The sequence below is a fragment of the Osmia lignaria genome, chromosome 16 (assembly GCF_051020975.1).
Source record: "Osmia lignaria lignaria isolate PbOS001 chromosome 16, iyOsmLign1, whole genome shotgun sequence".
Taxonomy (NCBI): domain Eukaryota; kingdom Metazoa; phylum Arthropoda; class Insecta; order Hymenoptera; family Megachilidae; genus Osmia; species Osmia lignaria.
This window is the reverse complement of record NC_135047.1, coordinates 5,858,449-5,879,921: the sequence shown is the minus strand read 5'-3', so window position 1 is coordinate 5,879,921 and position 21,473 is coordinate 5,858,449. Positions and strand designations below refer to the sequence as shown.

Sequence of the window (21,473 nt, the reverse complement as noted above, 5' to 3'; positions counted from 1 at the left end):
CTCGGTGGGTCAACGAAGGGGGAACGGGGAGCAGTCGTGTGAGCCAACAGGATGATGATTAGGTACAGGTGCAGCCAACGAGGCGACTCGATTTATCGTTACCTACGCGATTACACGCTGTTTGCCGAACGACTCGTGTGATATTCCGAGGAGGAATCACGGATAACGGATGATGAATCAGAGACGATGGACGATGGACAGTCGGGAGGATCATATTCTGCTGGAGAATCCTGACATCATACCTCTGCGGTCGGAAATTGTACAATGGGATTCTGTGATACTGGTATGACCTGCAGGAAGTGATGAATTATAATTTGATGCTTTTGAGATAATTTTGATTTTTATGGAATTTTATCTAAAATATAGAAAATATACCTTTTTCTTAAATTCTGATTCTTCTTTTCAAAGGAAATTATAAAAAAAAATAAAATTGGTCCTAAAGTTCTGCTGCACCTGAAAGTTGAGAAAATGAATGCTAATTTCTAAACAATTTTGTTTAGTACAACAGATATACAATTTATTTACAATGATTCACGCGAATATAAAATAACAATATTTTACACAGACGCAAGAGACGGATGGTTGATCCGGCATGAAAAATAAATTAAACGCTGTCAGATTGGTCTCTTGGCCGTCGCGTGAATTCTTTCTCTCCGCGTTAAATAAATAATTATTAGTCGGACAATTATATTACATAGAACGCTAGACGCAACGACGCGCTGTTTAAACGATCGTTCTAGCCTATATTAATTACTCTTGCGGCGTTAAACTCTTTAATCGACGTTTATAGTACACAGAAGGACGTTAATACGATTTGATTCGTTGAGGTAGATAATTTAATCAGTCTATGAAGCTGCTTTGTCGGTCGGTTTGCTCGTTATTGACATCAATTCGCGAAACTCGGTTCCGTCGCGTTCCATTGAATCGAGCACGAACGTTTTGACTCGATTTGCCTTGTTCAATTATTGTCGCGCGCGGAATGTGTCAACGATCAAGTTAATACTGACAATTTTTGTTACATTTAAATCATCCATAATCGATGATTTCAGTTTATCAAAAATCGCACTGCTTTCCATTCAAATTTTAAAATAAATAATTCATCGGGGAAAATTTGCTAAATGGAAAAAATAACATACTTTTAATTCGTGGACTCTGTTGTAAATTATACCTTGTTCTGCAACAAAGTAGAAGCTTCCTCTGGCAAGCAATGCCTCTGAAAAATTGACGATTGTAAAAATCATGTTGCTACGTAGAATAATGCTTTGCTAAAGCCTGCGACAAGTGTATCGAAAACAACAGTAGAACTTAACAATTGCCGACACCCGAAATCGTTGTCTAATAAAGTGTTCTGCGAATACAGGTACAAACGTTGAAGAGGGAAGAAGGTTTTGGTAAATCGGAAATCGAGCCTCATGGCTGATCGTGTCATTCGGCGTTGAATGTATCACTCTAAAAAAATTAAGTGAATTAATTCGCAACAACATAATTATATGTCCGTTTGCTTCGCTTACGAACTATCAAATAAATTAAAGATACTCTGTTGTTCAAAAGGACAAAATTCCCATTAATTATGCTGATCACGAAGACGGTTCACTGGGAGACAAGAAAATGATCTCTGGTTAATGTTCCCAAGAGAAGACAGTCTCTTTGATTTCTGAAGAAACTGAAGTCTTCTTAAATAATCATCATCGAACATGGGGAGGGAAGATGAAACACGCTTCGCGTCAAAGTTCTACTCTTTCCCCGTCTGTTCGATCAACAGCAAGAACGACGAACGTTTCGTCGATGAGGAATGCTTGTTGTCGAATGTTACGAGTTAATTGGCACGCTGAGTAAGCAAATTCAGCAGCTCGTCGTGATCCATGCTGTTCAATGTTTGTATATCGATGCCAAGTGCGTTCGCCACGCTCTTCATGTCGAGGCCGAAGCTCTTCAACAGCTCGATGAAGTCCATCTCCTCGCCGGTGAACGGATTGTGCAGCTTCGGGCAGCTGTGATTACACTGCGGCCAAGTGCAACGTTCGATTAACCGGAAGTGGCAGCCCTGGACGCACTTCCGTTTGCCAGATGGTATCACCGAGCGTTGAGGTCTGGTCCCGTTGAACATGCCCGTGTGGTTGCTGTCGTTGTTCTGCTTGTTACCCTTACGACGACCTGAAATACAGTTATTGAGAGAAATTAAGAACCAAGGAGGTCATTAATTTCATCGTTTATAACTGATTTACCAATTATCATTTTGAAATTTTCATATGAGTAATCAATCAAAGTTATTTGTTATTTTTATTTAAAACAAAAAGTATCCACCCCTGCTTTAAACCTGTATGATTGGTACTTTTTTAATAAATAATCTTACAATAAAATGAGTAAAAGTAAATGTTTTTTCCACACGATTGATAGAGAAGAAACCGTCCTCAAACTATCGATACCTTCAGTCCAACCCATCATTAAATTCCATCAAGAAAACCATCATAAATCCTTTTATAGAAAAAGTATTATAGGTAATAATTTACTTTCTCCTTTTCTATCATTAAATTAATTACAGTCATGTTTCGCTTCCTTATCGATACCAGCTTTCCCAATAAGGAAAAATCATTTCCTTCTAATCACAATCGACAAATAACTTCAGAATAATTACACGAGGCAATTAGTCTGTTCATGTCACAATTCCACTTATCTTTAACACAATCAAAATTCTAGTAATTTGTACCTGTAGATTTCCTCCGTTCGTGTTTCTCCTTCTTCATCCTCGCCTCTTTGTTCCTCTCCCTGCGTCTACCTTTATGTTTCCTCCTTTTCCTTTTCCTGTTTTCACCATCCTGAACTGAAAATATCGACGATTTTCCACCGTTCGAATTGGTAATCACCTTTGGCGCAACCTTCTGCGGCTCCATCGCGTACTCGCTTTTTCCGCTTCTTCCTGGCTCGAACGAAGTTCCGTTTCCCTTCGTCAGCCCGGAACGCAGCAGCTTCCGGAGCGACTTCGTGCACGGCTGGTTCGTCTCAATTGGCGAACGAGTGCTGAAATTAACGAGGCCGAATCTGTCAGGCTCGCAGTTTCGCGTTAAAGCTCGTGTAGGGGCACGCGATAATGAAATCCGTCGTGTTCGTTCATCTTTTTAACCCTTTCGCTATTACGGACGATTAAAATCGTTCGACACGAAAGATTATGAAATGAAAAATGAAATGAAATTCGTTTCCAAGTAGCAAGCATGAAAGGGAATAATTATAAATGGTACAATTTATTTATTTTAATGGAATGGATTTATTTACATGATGGAATGGATGTTAGAAAATATCATAAGATTTGTGGATGATAGACTCACTCGTTACGACGGTTCCCGAGGGGCATTTGCTCCCAACAATGCAACGCCTGTGCCAGGGAAACCTCGTCTATTTTGACCAGCTGCCAATCTCTCTTCGTCAGAACGCTGTGACTAATGCAACTCGGGGCAAAGACCGCGGAAACGTTTTCGAAGGTTTGCCGCAGGCTGTCACCCATCTTGTGTATGTAATCCCATTGCTGCTTCGTCACCGGTGCACCCACGTTGTCGGCTGACATCTGAGCCTCGTCGAACAGCCATTGAAAAACGAACAGGGGCGCTGTGATTTTTCCGGCAAGCAGACATTTCCGTTAGCTTGGATACATTACATCCTCATCTTCAGACATTATTCACTATTCATTAGCTCTTGAAATTTTGATCTTATAAAATACTAATTCGATAAAATAATATGTAGAATGAAAATTCCTTTACCAGTCAAAGTTGGATACAATCTGTATCCAAAATAGCACCTCCATGGTTCGTTTTGGTGCTTGATAACGCAATTATGAGGCATCCGAGCCTTCCAGAATTCCATCCCCTTGCGAACAGCATTGACAGGCGATAATCCGTTCGGGGAGTAGGGTGCTCTGTCCAGAAACCACCCCGAATCGCAGACGCCCCTTATCGCAATGTGCCTCAAACCTTAGATCATAAAATTTAATTTAATTAGAATATAAAGTGGAACACTTGTTGCCATTAAAAAATTGTAGAAAGATAAAACTGAAAGATTTAAGAAACGTATTTCTAAGGGGTGAGTACATGGACGAATGAATCACCTAATTCACGGTGTACCAAATTGTACACGTGATCCAAATTTAACATGACACCGGTTCCACCCGCGCTGCTGCCAGCCAAAAGGAGGGAGCTCGCATTTTCCAGTCCAAGAGGGATGAGATCCCGCACCACCTGCATCACGATCTCCGAACCCATGAAGGAAAACATGTCACCCGGCGAGGCTCTGGTACCGCTCCAACTGTCGCTCGTACAATAAGGAACGAATCTGAAGAATCAAGAAAAGATTCGTTAGGAAAATTTGATCCTCCATCCTCTTAAATTCTGAGCAAATTCCAAATTCCCATAAATTTAAGGAATATATGATTTCCAAGAATAAACGTAAAATTAAATTCATTGGAGTTAGAAGGATCAAGAATGTTTTCCAAAATGGACAATACCTACACGTGATTCGCGTTCCACCAGAATGGATTCTCTTCCGGATTTGCCGACAAAAGGCCGCCAACTGTAACGATTGATAATTCCAACATTATTCATATGAAATACTAGAAGTTTCATGAAGGAAAAATGATATTGGTGAAAGTGGAAAATCAATTTCTTCAAGGTACTCGATGACTTCCGTAGAATTCACACTGATGATTTCGCGTTCCTGGAAGTGTGTAGAACCCCCTGAACTGGAACAATGTGACGTGCCGTCACGTGTCGGGAGACACGTTCACGAAGAGGGAAAAGATTGCGGAACAGAGTTCCGTGGAAACGTTGAGAAAATGGTCAGACTAAACGGGAGAGACTTCCTTTCGAACGGAAGGTACCCACCGTCGCGTGTCTCAGGCCACTGAGTCGATGTCATCAAATGCCTCAACCTGAGCCACCTGTTCCTGCAGCTCTTGTGGTCGTAGCAGTACCAGCCACCTTCCAGGAAAATGATCCATCTCTTCGAGCCGTGGGACTTCCGCAGGTAAAATCCTGCCTGCGATCCGTCGTTGCAAGTGATCGACCTGTTGCTCAGGTATACCCTCTTCAGACCCCTCTGTTCCTCGAGACCGTACTTCTCCAGGATCTTGATCAGCTTCTGGATCGTATTGCTCTGGATCGAGGCCGAACCGGAGGACACCGAGACGGTGTTTGTAGGTTTCTCTTCGGCTGCTATCGTCAATACCAGAGCCGTCAGGCACATTGAGATCTGAGAAGAAATAGAAATAATGATTGGAAAGATGTGGCTTTGCTACCTGTGGTTTCGAATTTTTTAAACAGCCTTATCGGCTTTCAAGTTGGTCCAGAGTTTTGTTAGTCGTGCTGGAAGTTTTGATAAGAGTCTCATTAAGCATCATTTGGTAAATAGCTTCGAACGGTAATTAATTAATTGAGTGGCCATTGAAGAAGTCCAATTTCAAGTCGAGGAATCGAATTAACGAATGCGAAGAATCCTGTTCGAGACGCTGTGGAACCGAGTTATGAACTGGAAACACCGGCTAAGTACGTTAATCACCGTGTAGCCTATGATAATGAGGCGGTGAGATAGTGCGACCGAGCGAAGCAGAAATTGCAAGCGAAGGAGGTAAGCTCTTCATCGTGAGCTTGAAAATGACCGAACCATTATTCAAGCTGTTAGGTAAATATATTTCACGACGAAATTAACGAGCTGCCAGCCACTTTTAATTTGTCTCCTTGATTAAGAATCTGTCACATTGACGAGAAGAAGTTTGTATTATTATTTATGAAACGAATGCCATTCTATTATCGATCTTGGCAATAAATGAATGTTTCTGTTCTAATTGAAGAGCGATGTGCATTATATATTTCATCAGGTAAATTAAAATCTGAGCATTAAGGGGTTAAAGGAAGGAAACGTGGCTCCATAACGGCGCCACTCTCTCCTTCATCCTCTTTCATCTTTTCATCTTTCGTCGTGCATTTCGCTTCCCTCCACTCTTATCTGCCAACTTCTCCTTCCCGCTTGTTCTCTCCCGTTCGCCACCTCTATCACGATGTCGGCTACTTAGGATCAAGTTCCAGCTTCCAGGACGGTAGCCGGCGGCGGAAACACCTCGGAAACAGAAGCTCGTTCTGCCGGCCAGCGAGATGAAAGGGAGCCGCCCAGCTGTGGACGCTGGAAAGGAGAAACGTTGTTGCGACGCAATTATGATCGGGCATAATGGGCCACGAACACACCGGATTGCCTTTGGAGCTCGTATCGAGCCACGCCGCCGGGGAGAAAGAGCCTCTTTTTAACAGCCACATCCGTGAAGACTACGATTCCGATGGTATATCCTGTTCATTTGTGACGGAGAATGAAATCGAATAGTAACGGGTATGCTCTGATTCTTTTTTTTTTATCATAGAGATTACAGATGGACTCTGACACTGAATAATAAAATTTGTCTCTTTGCTGTTTTGTTAATTTAGAATAAATATTAAAAAATAATTTTTATCAGGAGATAAGAAGATTAATATTTTGAGTGCCAGGTGGGGCAGCTGAACTTATTTAATCAAAAAGCAGGCAACTCCATTTTAATTAATTTTTTCAGGAACTAAGGAAAACTGTTAAAAAAATTTTTCTTAAATTTATAATAATTTTATAACAATTTCTTACACCTAACCCTTCAATTTTAAAGCAAATTTGTTAAAAAAATTCAAGTGTAGAAAAGGTAATCAAAGTGTTACTATGTGCAGTTAGGAAAAATTGCTCGAAAACCACCCTTATCGTTCGCAGGCTCAGCTAATTATCTGTCAGCAGTATTTCCAGTGCAAGAAAGAGCAGCATCCCTAATCTGATGTCCCTAATCACTGCAAAATGTTGGCAGAAGACTAGCCAGTCGTAAATATCATTAACACGGAACTGCAAGTTAAAAGGAAGGTTCAGGAGGAAGTTTCATGGTTCGACGGCGCTCGATCGCGGAAAAACTCGGTCTGTCACCGGTGAAAATCTGTCCCAGCGGGTTCCCGGAACACGATTTCATTTGGACTCGTTGCCGATTTTACGACCATCCTCGCCTCGAAGCGCCGTCACTGAGAAAACCGCGACGAATCCGAACTTTCGGGCAGATCGTAAATAAAATTCACGACCCCTCCGTCTCTCCCTCTTCTCCTACGCTTTTGCGTAACCGCTTTATTATGCCATAAATCAAAGTGTCCCTGTGCACGAACGTTCGAGGGCCGAGATTTCACGTCGATCCGCGTGTTCATGAAAAACCTGGTAGAAAAAAAAGAGAGAAGGGAAATAGAAAATCGTATTCGTTGAAGCACCCTTCTGACACTTCAACGACAACGACGCGCTAAATCCCTCGCTCGTGTCGCTTTAATTCGACGTCCATTAACTTGACACGGTTTGACGCAAATTTTCGTCCAGACTTTTACTCGTAAATTAACGAATTTCACACCCTTGGTGGGATTTTTAAAAAATTTTTCCATATTTGATTGGAAATCATTAAATTCTTGTATGTAACGGGGTGGATTTGGAAATATAGAAAATCATGACATAAAAGTATCACAAAATAACACTTATTGTTTATCAATTTGAAGCTTAAGGTTTCACAAAAATAACTACATAAATGGATCATTAGGATTCTTAATAGAAATTCATTTTATATCAAGACCACTAATGAAAGGTACACATATGTAGTCATTTTGATTAAACTTCAATCTTTAAATTGATGTGCCATAAGTGTTATTTCGAGATACTTTTATGTCATGAAATCTTGTCAGTCTTCCTATGTTCCAAAATTCATCAATTTGGTAGCAACAACCCAATACTTGAAAGTTATGATTTTGTCTTACCTTTTTCATTATGTTCACCAATTTCTAATTAAAAAAGAAAAAATAATATGCAAAGGGAACTAAATAACACTGCACTATGTGTGTCTATTTCAACGAACTAGTCAGCTCTGTGCTGTTTACAGGTTACTATCGATTTGAAAAGACTTACAATAGCGACAAACCCATACATTTGTATCGGGGGATTATAATGTTATAAGGAAGATAACAAAACGCTATTAGGAGTAAAACCTCGAAAGACCTAGTAAGAAAAAGAAATGAAATAAAACAAACAGAACGGAGATTAATGAGTCATCGAGCGTTCAATTTGCACAAAGAATCTTACACTTCCCTAATCCACTTTCATCCCCTTGAAATTTCTAATTCCATACCCTGTGCCCTCTAAATCCATGTATAATTCGAATATGCCTTTCAAAGAGCCCTGATGCCTACGAAAGCCTCTCTGTTCGCTCTCTCTTCCTCTTATCCCTCTGTTTCGCATTAGAGGGTGTCCTGGGCGTGAAGGTGTCCGTCATAATTTGCCACCCGGCGCATAATCCCCGTGACAAAGGCCGACAAAGTGACGGCTGTTACTAGCCGCCACCCTCTTGCGGGGATTCCGGTAGCAGGTAAAGCGTTCAAAGATTTCGGGGTTCCGAATCGGATAGATGAATCACCACGCAAATAAATGACCATTTCGAGGATGGACTCTGTTCTCTTTGAAGGTGAGGCACTCGGCTGCCTTTTACCTTTCTGGGTCTCTTTTGACCGGTACAATTACTGTCATTTATTTGGATGCGTCAAACATGAACTGTTTCCAAATTTCAAATCATTAAAAATGAGATTTTTATGCGAATAATTAATGCATAATTAGCAATTTGACCGTGATCGTGACATTTCAGAAATTCATAAAAAGAAGATCTCGCGGTTTAACATTCATTCCCCTCCCGATGAAAAGAATTTAATAATCGCCGTGTCAAAGATTCACCTCGCCATTCGACAGCTGTCGATATTCCAGAGATCCCTCCCTTTCGTTACTTCGCCCACCGATTCCGCCATCGAATTTCTCAGCGCAGAAAGTCGCCCGATCCGTTTATCGTCTTCCGTTTCGATCACGGCAATTTCGCTCCTATTCCGCCTTCTCCCCTTACCCCTTCGATCACCGCGCTCTTTCATCCCTCGTAAACCCTTCTTCTCATTTAGAAGGAATGTACGTAACGAACTCACAGATTCAATTTTTATTTACATCTTTTTAAAGACACGTCGTAAAATCCGGGAATATTAAAATTTTAACCCTCGATAATTAAAATTTATTTTTATAATCTTAGATAATTGATCTTTTTCTTTTATAGAAACAAAATTGCGTATACCTTTTCAGGAAGGTTTCGATCAAAATTACGGTCCAATTCTCTCCAATGTTACCAATCAACCCCTGCAATTCGAAAGCAATCATCCCGGTGAGAAAACGTTTGAAAAGCTCAATGTCCTCTCGTTATCGGCCCTCTCTTTGTTCCACGTTCACCGCGGGGTCCAGGGTGGGTTGTGCTCGGTCTCGTTCGGCCGGAGGCTCGCTTTTTTTCCAGAAGGTCGATTCGTTTCGCGGGTGCTCCGGTGGCCGGTGGTGCGTGGCATTCCATCGAATGCACGCTTACGAGCCACCGGTAAGCGGGTTGGGCTCTCCTCTTCCCATTCTCTCGGTACTCCGGAGAGCACGCCGGTGGACGCGAAAACAAGTTAAAAATAGCCAGGGAACGGATCGCGGTCGGCACCTTTGAGGCCGCGGCTCGAAACCCGCAACAGTCGTTGATCGTTCGCATCGTGTTTCGTCGTCCGGATGTTGATGATGATGGTGAGAGACCGTCTCGTTACCATTACGAGGGCCGCTCACGCAGCCGGCTAACACGCACCGCAAACCTCGCATTACCATAACCGCGTGCACACAGAACCGTCGCCGCTTCTTCGGGGCTTCCATCAGGCCGAGAAAGAGAGAGTGAGGGAGAGCGAAAGGGCCCGGAGTGCTTTCGAGCTTACCGCGGCTTTAACGATCTTACACCGCGACTCACGGAGAGAAACGCTTTTACCGCCCGCGGACCTGTTACCTTCACCACCACGAGGCTGCTGCAATTGTCAGACGTCTCATGCTACTTCCTTCCCTCGCCGACATTGTTCGCGAACTCAGTAGGGTGCCATACCGTAGGTACTCTATTTAATCCTTAGATCACCGAAGGGGTATTTTCCTCCTCCGGGTTTGAATACTTTTCCACACCCACCCCTACTCGCTGTAGCGATGCATCGATAAATATTCCGATTCATCGGGGCGTCGATATGAATACGTTTGCTAGGTGTCTGCCAGCAGCGGCGCGTCACTAAATCTCGAACGGAACAGCTTCGCTCTAGTCCGTCCGACATCTATCCTCGTCGACAGCTCAATCGATGGAGCCGGCCACGATCGAGGCTGGCCGTATCCGCTGGCGGAGCCGAGCGGCACGGTTCGCCGCTAAAGAGGCCGACAAGCCCGAGGAGTAGAAGAAGAAGAAGAAGAAGAAGAAGCGTGCGCGGAACATCTCAAACGCGCCGTCATCCGTGCCAAAGATACGTTTTCAAGCGTCGATCGCGCGCTCCGGCTTCGACCGCTTCGCCCGATGAGTTTCGAGCCCCCGATGTCGATGGCCTCGTTAAGCCGAGGTTACGACAGCCTTCCAACCGCGGCCTCGCTTCGTAACGCCAACTTAGAATCAACGGATACGAGATCCTTTACTCGTCAAACGACGACCCGTTGCGTGACCAGCCTCTTATTCCACTTCCAAGATCTGCCGAGATACGGACAGGTGCTTCCTATCGTTGGAACGACCCTCGATCATCCCTTCTATGGTGCCTTTAACCTTTGACTTTTCGGACTGGATGGGGGTGTTTTTTAAGAAGTTGTAGAGTACGGTTTAATGACACGGTGGCTGACATGACGGTTCTATAATTGGAGGCTGATCTTGTGATTCGTTTAAGGGTGCGAGGTTTCGACGACGGACCATGGAGAGAGCCACAATTATAATTTACTTCTTTAAGTTTCGATTGACCCAGACCTCCAAATTTTACCCAAAAATTTTCCCTTATACTTAAAAATCCTCCCTGATCCCTATAGAACATTAAGTTCGACACCTGCAAGACGTACCGTTCGCCCCCGAAAAAAATCGTTCCGCGACCAGGGTAAACGCGTCCTCGTACGTACCCCGGCTTACATCCGGAACAAGTGAGAGAGAGAGAAGGAAGGTAAGTAAGAAGGGGTAAATGCGAGCCTCGTAATATCCCCTGTAATTTATGGTGAAGGACTCGTAGGATGCGAGAGAAGGAGGACGAGGTTGCAGAAGCTTGGAGAACCGACGGAGAAGGCGGAAGATAGGGGCAGATAGGCGAATAAGAGAGGGAAAGAGGTATCTAAAGAAGAGGAAAGAGGGGTAGAGAGGAAGGAAGAGAGAGCAGGTGGCAAGATAGGGTATACGCCAGTGGATTAAGGCGCGGAGCGGCGAGTCAAAGAGATTTTCTCCCCATCCCGTCGCGGCGGGGGCCCCTCAGCCTAACAAGGGCTGAAATATGACTGCCTTGCCCTACCTCTCCTCCACCAACACTGCCACGGCTTTGGCCGCCGTGCGCCTTTCGAACGAACCAAGGAAAAGCGAAGGAGATATCCGCTGGCAACTAATTTATCGGTCGGTCTTCTCGTTGCCGACCCGGGATCAACGCACTTCCACTGAGCGCGGATACGTGAACCCTTTCGACCGCGATTTACCGTGAAAACAAGCCCCCGAGCTTTCCCGTCGGAAACTGTTTCCGGGCTACCGTTCACGTTTCAAAAGAACCCCCAGACTGAAGACTGTCGAAGATATTACCGGTGGCTGAGGTTTGCTTTGCTACCAGAACGATAACATTTGGGGTGACTTAATGGCGCCATTGTTTGGATTCGAGGATCTTAAACCCTTCGTATCCGTAGATTTTTGTCATCGAAGAGGAAAATTTTGCGAAGAATTATCACGAGAATTTCTAAAATATTGCCGGAAATATTTCTGGAATGTATAGATTGTCTGGACTTCGCACCGTACAACGGTACCTTCGAGAAGATGAAGACGTTGAGGGTTCTTAAAAAGCAACAATGTTCACGGTCCAGAGCAGCCGAAAAATGTGGCAAAGAAATCGCGCGAAATTACAAGCTCCGATCGACGTATTTCTCTACCGGGGAACGACGATGATTTCTTTGCGCGCAATGACCGGCTCGCCTCGGTGAGCTTTAAAACCGCAATTTGCACGAGCCATCCTCGAAAATGCATCCAGTGTGCCCGCGAAACCGCAGTGCTCGCGATTTTCGACCCTCGAAAATTGCCGAAATTACCAAAACATTGCAACAAATTGCTACATTGTAATAAAAGAAGAAAAGGACAAGAAAGATTCTATAAAAAAACATCAGAGGTTCCTTTTGCTTAAGACAACGGTATCACCACTTTCTACGGTAAGCAGATTCAATGTATTTCACGGTTCGTTGTACCGTGTAATTACAAGGATATTTCTCTTCCATCATGGTATCGATCTAGAAATGTTACATCAAGCAAGTTACTTGGTAACTTGATCGATTAACTCTGGTCGAAGCAATTTGCTCTTCGTGTAGAAACTCAGTGAGGAACTTTGAAGATACATAGTCAAAGGCAAGCTAATGATAGATTATTAAGGTTGTCATTAATTTCTTGGAGAAATTGTTAAATTTCGCCTTTCTTCTATGTTTAAATTACTTGAATCTGTATGTTTGGAACATCAGTTAGATCTACGTTCTACAGGGATGAATTTAGTAGTCTGAATATTTGATTCATGCAAAATTCTCCGGGGATTACGTGAGCGTGAGCAGAGACGTAGATGTTTGTTCCCTTGAGCCATTGCGATGCAAGCAATCTGTAAATTTACCGTTCATAGTGTTCTATTTGCTTAGAGATTTGTTAGTAACAATTATAATTGGGTAAATTCCCCAAAGAATATTAAAAATCTCATATTTAAATTAATTAGCAATTCCAAATTAGTCATTAGTCAATATTTCATAATTGACCAAATTAATCATTATCAGGAATATTAGAAAATTCTATCTAATTTTGATTAGAATTAGGGTTAAAATCTCACGTAAAAAACATTCACGAAGCGCGCAAAGTAATCGCGAAGTTGGTGGTTGTGCACGGTGGTCGTGGACATCGGTTACGGTGGAGGAGCCGGCCACTGCTAGTGGCGGTGATGGCAATGGTAGCGGTGGTCCATCGGAGTAAATATATTGGATGGTGGTAGGATTGGTGGCGGTGTCTTCCGCTCTCTACTTGAGCCGCGTGCCCGCTCGCTCGTTCACGCCCGAGGTGCGCCTTTGATGTGCCGCCTACACTGCGTTCTTGCTAACTCTCGCGCCGCCGACTTGGATTGCGTTTTTCTTTCCCCGCAAAAATCACGCCGTCTCTCTTTCTCGTACCCGAGGCTGTCCATTCGGTTCCCTTTACCTTCTTCGCTCCACGTTCGCTCTTACAACATCGCGGCAATAAACGAGAGAGAGAGTCGGAAAAATCGCGGCGAAACCCACTGTCAGAGGAGCAGCATGAAACGCTCGAGCTGGCCTTGATTCCAGAAGCGAAACGGAGCATCGATTATCGCCGGTCGTTTGGAGGAATCGACCTGGAGCGGAAATGATGTTCTTGCGCGCTTTCGTTTCATTCTTTTTACATTTCTGCTATCTAACCCTTTGACGTTTGTATCAAACCACATGGCGGGAGAAATTTAAATTCAAAGACGAAATTATTCTTGTCTCGAATAATTTCACAAAGTAGATCGCGATTTCACTGTAATTTCACAAGTAATTAATTTCACTGTCTATCAAAGAGGGAACACCGCGATGGTTTCTCAACGCGGTGTTACGAAACCGATTTCGAACAAAGACACGTTCTGGCTGGCCGTGAAATGAAATTGAAGCCAACGTGGTAGCAGTTGCGTAGGCCAATCATTTTACCGGGGGCTTATTTTCGTGGATCTTTTTCTTTCCACGTGTTCGTCTCGCCAACCCTCACGGACCATTCTTCACGCGTGCTCGATCCGCACACGGATCCTTTGCCGTATCCGCACGCTTTCCGGAAGCCCCCACGGAACCTTCGGCGAACATCAAAGGATCTACTCGGCGTTGATCAGCGGGCCGGCGTACAAATCGATAATGCGATTCATAGATGCTCCGTGACGAGGTTTCACCGTGGCCTTTTGTAACGCGAACACCCTGGACGTACGCGTGATCCGGAGAGAGCTACGTCGATGAATCGATAGTGCCTCGAGTTTGCTAACTCTCCGACGACCGGGGAAAGTTGCTTTAATTCGTGTCTTGATCCTCTCGTCGAGGAAGAATTATTGGACGATTAAGGTTCACGGTGGAACGATGACAGAGATTTTTAGTTGGAGAGTTTGATCATCAGGATCGAGAAGTTCTGACAAGTTCTTGAGAGATTCTATGGCGAAATAATTGTAAGGAAAATTGAAGAGCTGCCGAGTATTTTCTGTGGCTGAAGTTTCGAATAAAATCATAACAATTTATAAATTGTCAAGCAAGAATCATTATTTTTTCATCGGTAATAATTCTTGACGATTAAAGATCACGATAAGTAATAAATCATTGACTATTTCGGATAATAGAATCAATCGATTAATCATAGTTTCAACGATCAACAAAGACAAACATACGCCCTTTGTTTTCCCTTCTCATCAAAACAGCAATTAGTCGAAGTTCCAAGCAGACCTTTGCTCGGCGCAGCGTTGAGGGAGACAAAAGTGATTCTTCAAAGTTGCTGCGAGTCAAAGGGCTTTCGAGAAGGCGCCTCAACAAATTTGCAAACGGTTAGCGAGGGCACGCGTATTTATTCAGCCGTTCGTCTCTCTTCGCTTCCTCGAAGAGCAACGTCACTACCTTCTCTCTTCGCTCGCTTTCTTTGATTCTTTCCCGTCTTTGTCCCTTTCTTCGCCTTCTTCATTTCTATTTTGTCATTGCAATAAAAAAAAAAAAAAAATAGCAAAGTAGCAAATTTTAATTAAAAAATTTGTCATAATTTCTAATTTCCACCTCTTCTCCCTCTTAGCATCCCTCCTTTACATCCCTTTCACAGAAACGTCGAGTCCCTTATCTTCCTGAATAATTCCCAACATCAACCCCTTTTCTACCCTGCCAGAAACCTTCATTTACACCCTTATCCACACCACTCGTTCACATGTCTCAACTACCTAAGGATCCTCTCTATTTACCTGCTTCCCTTTCCCCTTTCTATCGGCGTTCCCCCTTTGTCCTCTACCGGGTCCATCTCGTCTCTCCTTCTCCTACCCTGTTGGACCCTTTCTCAGTCCCTTGGTCGCCCGTTCGTTGTTCGTACATCCGTGTATATCGGGCCGAAGCAGCGTCCCGGTTCACCGTACGAGAGGGAAGCGTTTGATCTCACCGCCAGACCAGATCGGCAAAAGGCCTTTTTCTGCGGGCCCCGGGAGAGCTTCAAGCCGACCTCAAAGACTTGACTGATGACTTGCGGCCACGACGACTCCGCGAACCGGACAAGGAAAGAGTGGACCAAGAATGTGCAGGAGAAAGAGAGACGAACGAACGGCGCAAACAAGTGGAAGAAGAAGAAAATGGTCCCCGCAACGGCTCCGGATCCCTGATGTTCTAACGGCGAACGCCGATTTCCTGGGAAGACGCGTGCCTACTCGCGTGTCCAGAGCGTTTTGGGATTCCCTCGCTGGACCCGCTCGTGCCCTGTACCTTTCGATCGTGTTACCATGGATCGCGATTCTCATTCCTCATGTTAAAACGAAATTTAGAAATAAGGAGAAAAGAAATTTTAGTTGGAAGGCATTTTGAGGGATGGTTGATGGATCTTAAGTATTATTAATTAGGAACATTAATTAAGTCCACTAGAGGATGATTCATCTAACGAGGAAACCGAGTCCACTTAATCATAGCCTTTAATCTACAACTGTTTACCACCTGTACCATTCTAACCAGCTGACAGAAATAAACTACTTTATGTAGTAAATTAGAAACAAGAAATCTAAATAAAACCTGTTATTTTAATAACTTTGGTTATTCCTAAAGCAACACCAAAATGATCAAAATCATGATACCAGGAAACGATCATTCTACAGTACCATTGGTACCACCATCCTCCCAAATCATTCTCCCTGTGCTCACCCTTGCATAACAAACCGCGAACCATCAATTACACCAGTGCTCTCCTCCAAACGAGCACACCTGCCAAGAAAAATCCTAGATTTCAATGGTCTGAAATCATCGATAAGATCAATCCTGACAATTGATAGCACGCGTACGATGGATCCTCATTTGGTACACGTGACCGGTAGAAGAGAGCCGGATCGCGCGCGAAACCGGCGAAGAAGAGGGAGAAAAAGAAGAAGAGAAGCATCAGGAGAAAGGTGGAAAGGGAGTATCGAGGGCTAGTCAGGTCAGCGTCGCCAACGGCTGGCTGGGTTCTGGGGTATACGAGGAAGAGGAGCGTTGTTCTTGGGCCCGCCATTCGGAGGGGATGGCTCGGAGGAGAGGAACTGTCGGCTCCTTTGAAGTCGGTCGGTACCGTGTGTAATTAGGCCGCCGCTCCCCACCCCGCCCTCAGCCTCTGATCTCGCCGCGCTGTGTCGCTAATTGCTCACCGCCCCACGGCAGAAGCGTCGTCGTCGTCGTCGTCGTCGTCTCCGTCATCGTCGTCGTCGTTATCCTCGTCCGCGACTCTATATCAGAGCCAACGTGTATGTACTGTTGTGAATTGGTTCGACGACGAGTAGCCAGCCACCTCCTCTTAACGCGTAACGAACTAGACAAACGGTTCTATCTAAAGCAACAATGTGGCTGGCGTGCTAATTTCTAGCCCGAGGGTTGTGCACGAATTAGACCCGTTTCGTTCGACCGGCTTCGGTAGCCGGGTGTAATTGTCCGGGTCGAAAGCACCCTTCTTGCTTCTGAACATACATTCGTAGTTGATTTCAGAGGAAAAATAGAATTCCTAAATTTTCCAACTTCCAGGACCACGATAAATAAAAATCTAATTCACTTGATTTTTTTATTCTTAGAAATCTTCTTGTTATTTTCTAAATGATTAAGTGCGATTGACCTTTTTTTCTCGGGAACAGTTAAGATTCTTTACGAGCCTCTCTAACGCCACTCCTGCAATTTTTGACGTCTACATTCCGGCTGCAACGATCTCCCGGGTAAGAAAAATGCACAGCCGCTAATTCCAGGTCTTGCAACGAGACAATGACTCGTATTCAGGACATTCAGCTAGCTAGAAAGGCACGCGGAACGAGCGAGAGTTTGAGTTTATTATAAGAACCAGGGATGTTTCAGCCAAGAATACGTCCAACGCGAATACCAAACATGAGTCGATAGAAAAAGACAATTTTGGAGAACTTCGAAGAAGACGAGAAAAATAAATGTAAAATAGCAAGGGATACTAAATGAATTAATTAGAAACGAAAACGTCTTCTAATTGGGAGTATCAAATTCAGTACAGTTCGACAAGTAAATCGCAACTAAGATTTTCCAACTGATACGCAAACAGGAAGGTGGAAACTTCAAAAGGATCAAAGGATACAGGTGCGGAGGGAAATCCTCTAAAATCCAACTGGAGAGGAATCGAGAGAAACGCGTTGGCGCGAATTCAGCGAAGAGGCTAGATAAGAGATAGAAGGACTTAACAAACGGCGAGGAAGAGGAAGAGAGGAGAAACAGAAGCCAAAGAGAAGGAGAGAGTAAATCGATGCAGCGGATATGCGTGGCGCGCAAGATCACAGATGGAATCCCGACGTAAACAGGCTTAAACCGTAATCTCTGCCTTTCTGCTATCTATCTCTTTCGCTCTAACGTTGGAATACTTGTTGCTCATCTGGCCTTTGATGTCGGTCATGCACTGCTCGAAATCAATTTGGACTCATTAACGGGCCTGGAACACGGTGCCAAAGGATATCCGAGCAAACATCGCGTGCCATTAACCTTGCCTCTTTTAGCAGCTACCGCGGAGGATGGGCTAACCCTTTCCATATTCCTTTTATACCTCATGAAAGTTTTCGATCCCCTTATTTTCGGAGACACGCATTCGGTCAGGATTTGTTATCGTTTGAAAAAATCATTCATTTTTCAAATCCCTTCCTGAGTTTGAAAATTTATGAACTTCCTCGAACTCGATCATTCAGTGGTACCGAAATACATTCGAAACGTTTTCTGCTTAGTCTCCGTTTTTGGGTTCGTTCGATGAACAGAAAAATCTGTCTACGGTTCGCTCGTACGAGGAAACGTACCTCTCACCCGGTGAAAAAATTTCTTTCCTGCTTTGAAGTCTAATCTTCAGATCTCCGAGTCTGCATTTAAACTAGGGATCTTCATCAAAGGCGAAAAATCAGAAGTCAGAGAAGCGAAAGCTCGCAATGAGTTGAAAAAAAAATTTTCCACGAATCATATTTTATTATCTTGAGCGGAGAAATAAAGAAGTTACGGTCTACTGATTTATTATCCCTTTTAAAAAACGATCATTAAAATGATCAAATTCTTCTGTCACTTCGCACACTCTAAACTGGCGATAAATTAGAAGGCAATCCTCTCACGTTTGAGACGCGTCACGTGCTTTGAACGGCCCGAAGAATTCGAATTTAATTAATCGGAGGACAGAAAGGAGTGTCTGAAGGGTTTTGGCGCCACGCAACCGTGTGCCAGAAGCCACCACCATTACCGCCCTTTGCCTGTCGGCGAAGAACGACGATAAATTTAGGGCGCGTTGTTCGCTCTTGCGGTTTGTCGCAAGCCTCGAGATTCGCGCCCGTGATTTATTACGTGTTCAAGGATCGCGTGCGGACTCATGTGGTCGCCTTCAGCTTTCGCTAAGGACTTCGACGTTCGACTTGAAGGGAAGTCAATAATCTTCGGCTCTTTTCTTATTTAAATCTACCAGAGAATAAATTTTTCTAAATTTTTCTAATATAAATTCGTCCCAATTTCAGTAGTATATGTAAATAACAACACCAACAGGCTATTTATTAAATATTCTGTTGATTGAAGTATTCATTTTGGGAATGATATCCTTCATACTTGTACATAATTGTACCCTGAATTTTTAATGCAAAAAATTGCTATAAAAAGGGGTAGATTGCAAGAAGAATCTCGAGGGGGTGGTTGCAGTGACAAAAGTCAAACGGACCGCAGACAATTCTGCTAAGAAATTTTATGGAGAACAGAGGTTCAAAGGCTTTCGTTAAATCGTACTTAAAAGTTAAAACCCTAAGGCGCGAGTAAAGCCTCTGACCAAAGGGGGTGGTGCAACAATGGGGGATGAGAGTGAAGCATAACAGAAGGTCATGAAAGCTAAATCTTGAAATGATCAAAGAGCGTTAAAAGAGGATGGGGTTGTCTTGTCACTACCCCTTTTACAGTGTCTACTTGTACATAAACCATGCTGTTTCGGAATCTGAAATATTTTTTAATTAAATTTCCTTGCTAATTTGTCAAGGCCACCTATATTATTTAATTTATAAAGAAAATTGCCATTTCAAGACCCATGTTTTATACCAAGTTAGCTAATTTCGTATTAAATGAAAAAAATAATCCACCCCCAAGTCCAAAATCAAACTCACCTGAATCTCCATTCTCATCTTCACTATCCAATCCCTGGCCCTTAACACTCTCAAAGTATCCAAGCCTTCCAAGAAATTAACGAGGAGTCACTCAAAGACCTTCCTCTTCCTCGATCACCCCTCTATCATCCTCACTTTCCCTCTTCTCTTTTCATCCCCTGATTCACAGCTTGAAATCACCACTGTTCTCCCTCATATCCTCGTAACCATAAAGTAAAATAAAAAAGAACAATCTCTGTCAGTGTTGGATATCTTTCGTTCGATATTTGGCGCGAAAGCAGTTGCAGGAAGTAAACGGAGTGCACGTGGTGCGAGGACGCATGAAAACACGAGGTTCGAGCTGGTGTGCTCGATGCACGTCCCGGTTGACGGTTCGCGGCGCACTGCCGCCACTTTCCGCTTCGCACGCTTCCTCTTCTCTTCTCCTTCTTCGTTCCTTCCGCCGAGAGAAGAACCCTTCTTCTTCTTCTTCCGAGTCACGAGGAGCCGGTGCGCGCACGTGCCGGCCACGGCCGAGGAACAGCGACCGACACCTCCTCTTCTTCGCGCTTCACCCTTTCTCCTTCTCTTGCCTCTCTTCTTGTCCGTCGTCGGCCGCTTTGTTGCTGCCGGCCTCTTCTTGCTCTTTTGCCGCTTGTTTGTTGTGGGTGTTTTCTTTGACGGCTGCCTCCGCGCCGCTCTTTTTCAGACCCGGAAGACCGTGGGCCCGGGGAAGATTAATTGACGGGGGATTTTTAGGGGCGGCGGACGAACATTTCTTCTCCTCCCTTTTATCCTTCTTCTTCGTGGTAATCCTTTGCTTTCTTCTCTTCCCAGAGATGGTTTGCCACCCTTGATTGACAGCCCGGTTGATCCTCTGCTCTGTGAATCTTACGATCTCCAGGAATTTTAAAGAATTTTAAAATCCTTGGTTTTCTTAAAATTTGTATAATGATCAATTTCTGAAATTTATCTTGGTATCACTGAAATATCAATTTTCTCCCAGAAATTTTACTCTTCGTGTATTTCTTCGAGTATACCGAAGTTTCGAGATGTTCGATGAAATGCCTGAATTTGGGAATTTCACTCGACCTTCAGGTATGGACTGTCATTCCAGGTGGCCAGAGGTTCTTTGCACCATCGGAGCTTGCCACTGACTGACAATCGGGCCAGGTTAAACCGCGCGAAGTAACCAGACAACAGACTGTTGGAGAGAAGGGTGGAGGGAGGCAACAGTCAGAGAGGGAGCAGAGAGAGGGGCTGAGATTCCTTGCCCTGTGAAGGGTTGTTTTGATTACAAAATTCCGCCCCTTTTCTCGTGCGATAAAATGGAACATCGCCAGAAAATTATTAGAAATATAAATTAATGAAGCTTTGATTCTTTTAATCAATTTTGATGTAAATAGGTAGAGACAAGGGTAGGTTTGTTCCCCCAAAATTATAATTTTAAATTTTCTTAGATTTAACTTAATATCAATTAAAAATAATTAGAAAAATATACATTTCCACTGAACGATCAATAAACTCCACTGCTCTCAAGGGTCACGAAGGACCCTTCCGTTAAACGAGCGAACAAGGTTGTAAGTAAATTTCCATGACACGTTCTGGTAGAAGACCGCACATTCGGTAAAGAGAGTGGACTTTTTGTCGCTGACGACCTTTGAAGCGACGATTTAAACGCGAGCTTCTTTCAAAAGTTGCCGATCCAGGCGACCGGAATGACGTTATTAACGAAGAACGTGTCGCCGGGATGTTATCGTGGCCGAGTTAACGATAAGCAAAAGATCTGGCCACCGTATCAGGAATCTTACTACAACCGTGAGTCATTGCTGAACCGGTCGGTACCAATTGAGGCCGATCGAGAGTCGAAACGATCGGTTCGCGGCTCGTCGAGGACGCGTTCAGGCCGCTCCGTCTTTGGCGGGCTTTTAAACGATAATAATCGACAAGAAAAACGATCGAACGATTAAAATCTGAGAAAGAAGCTTCGGACAAATATGGAAACGAGATGCCGAGATTTGG

The 21,473-nt window shown here is 43.9% G+C and overlaps 1 protein-coding gene across 2 annotated transcripts; it reads right to left on the bottom strand.

Moving 5' to 3' along the window:
* Nucleotides 1-514: 514 nt before the first annotated feature.
* Nucleotides 515-21,014, bottom strand: Notum (palmitoleoyl-protein carboxylesterase notum). 2 transcript variants are annotated; one of them, XM_034317645.2, is made up of 8 exons: nucleotides 7,830-21,014; nucleotides 4,869-5,235; nucleotides 4,497-4,557; nucleotides 4,097-4,320; nucleotides 3,753-3,962; nucleotides 3,324-3,600; nucleotides 2,708-3,018; nucleotides 515-2,154 (listed from the first exon to the last, which is right to left on the bottom strand). In XM_034317645.2, the coding sequence occupies exons 1-8, from the start codon at nucleotides 7,836-7,838 to the stop codon at nucleotides 1,817-1,819; spliced, it is 1,797 nt and encodes a 598-aa protein (XP_034173536.2). In that variant the 5' UTR covers nucleotides 7,839-21,014; the 3' UTR covers nucleotides 515-1,816. The 2 variants fall into 2 exon arrangements, with proteins under 2 accessions (XP_034173536.2, XP_034173535.2); XM_034317644.2 differs by having other exon boundaries at nucleotides 516-2,154; nucleotides 19,473-21,014.
* Between the last annotated feature and the right edge of the window lie 459 nt (nucleotides 21,015-21,473).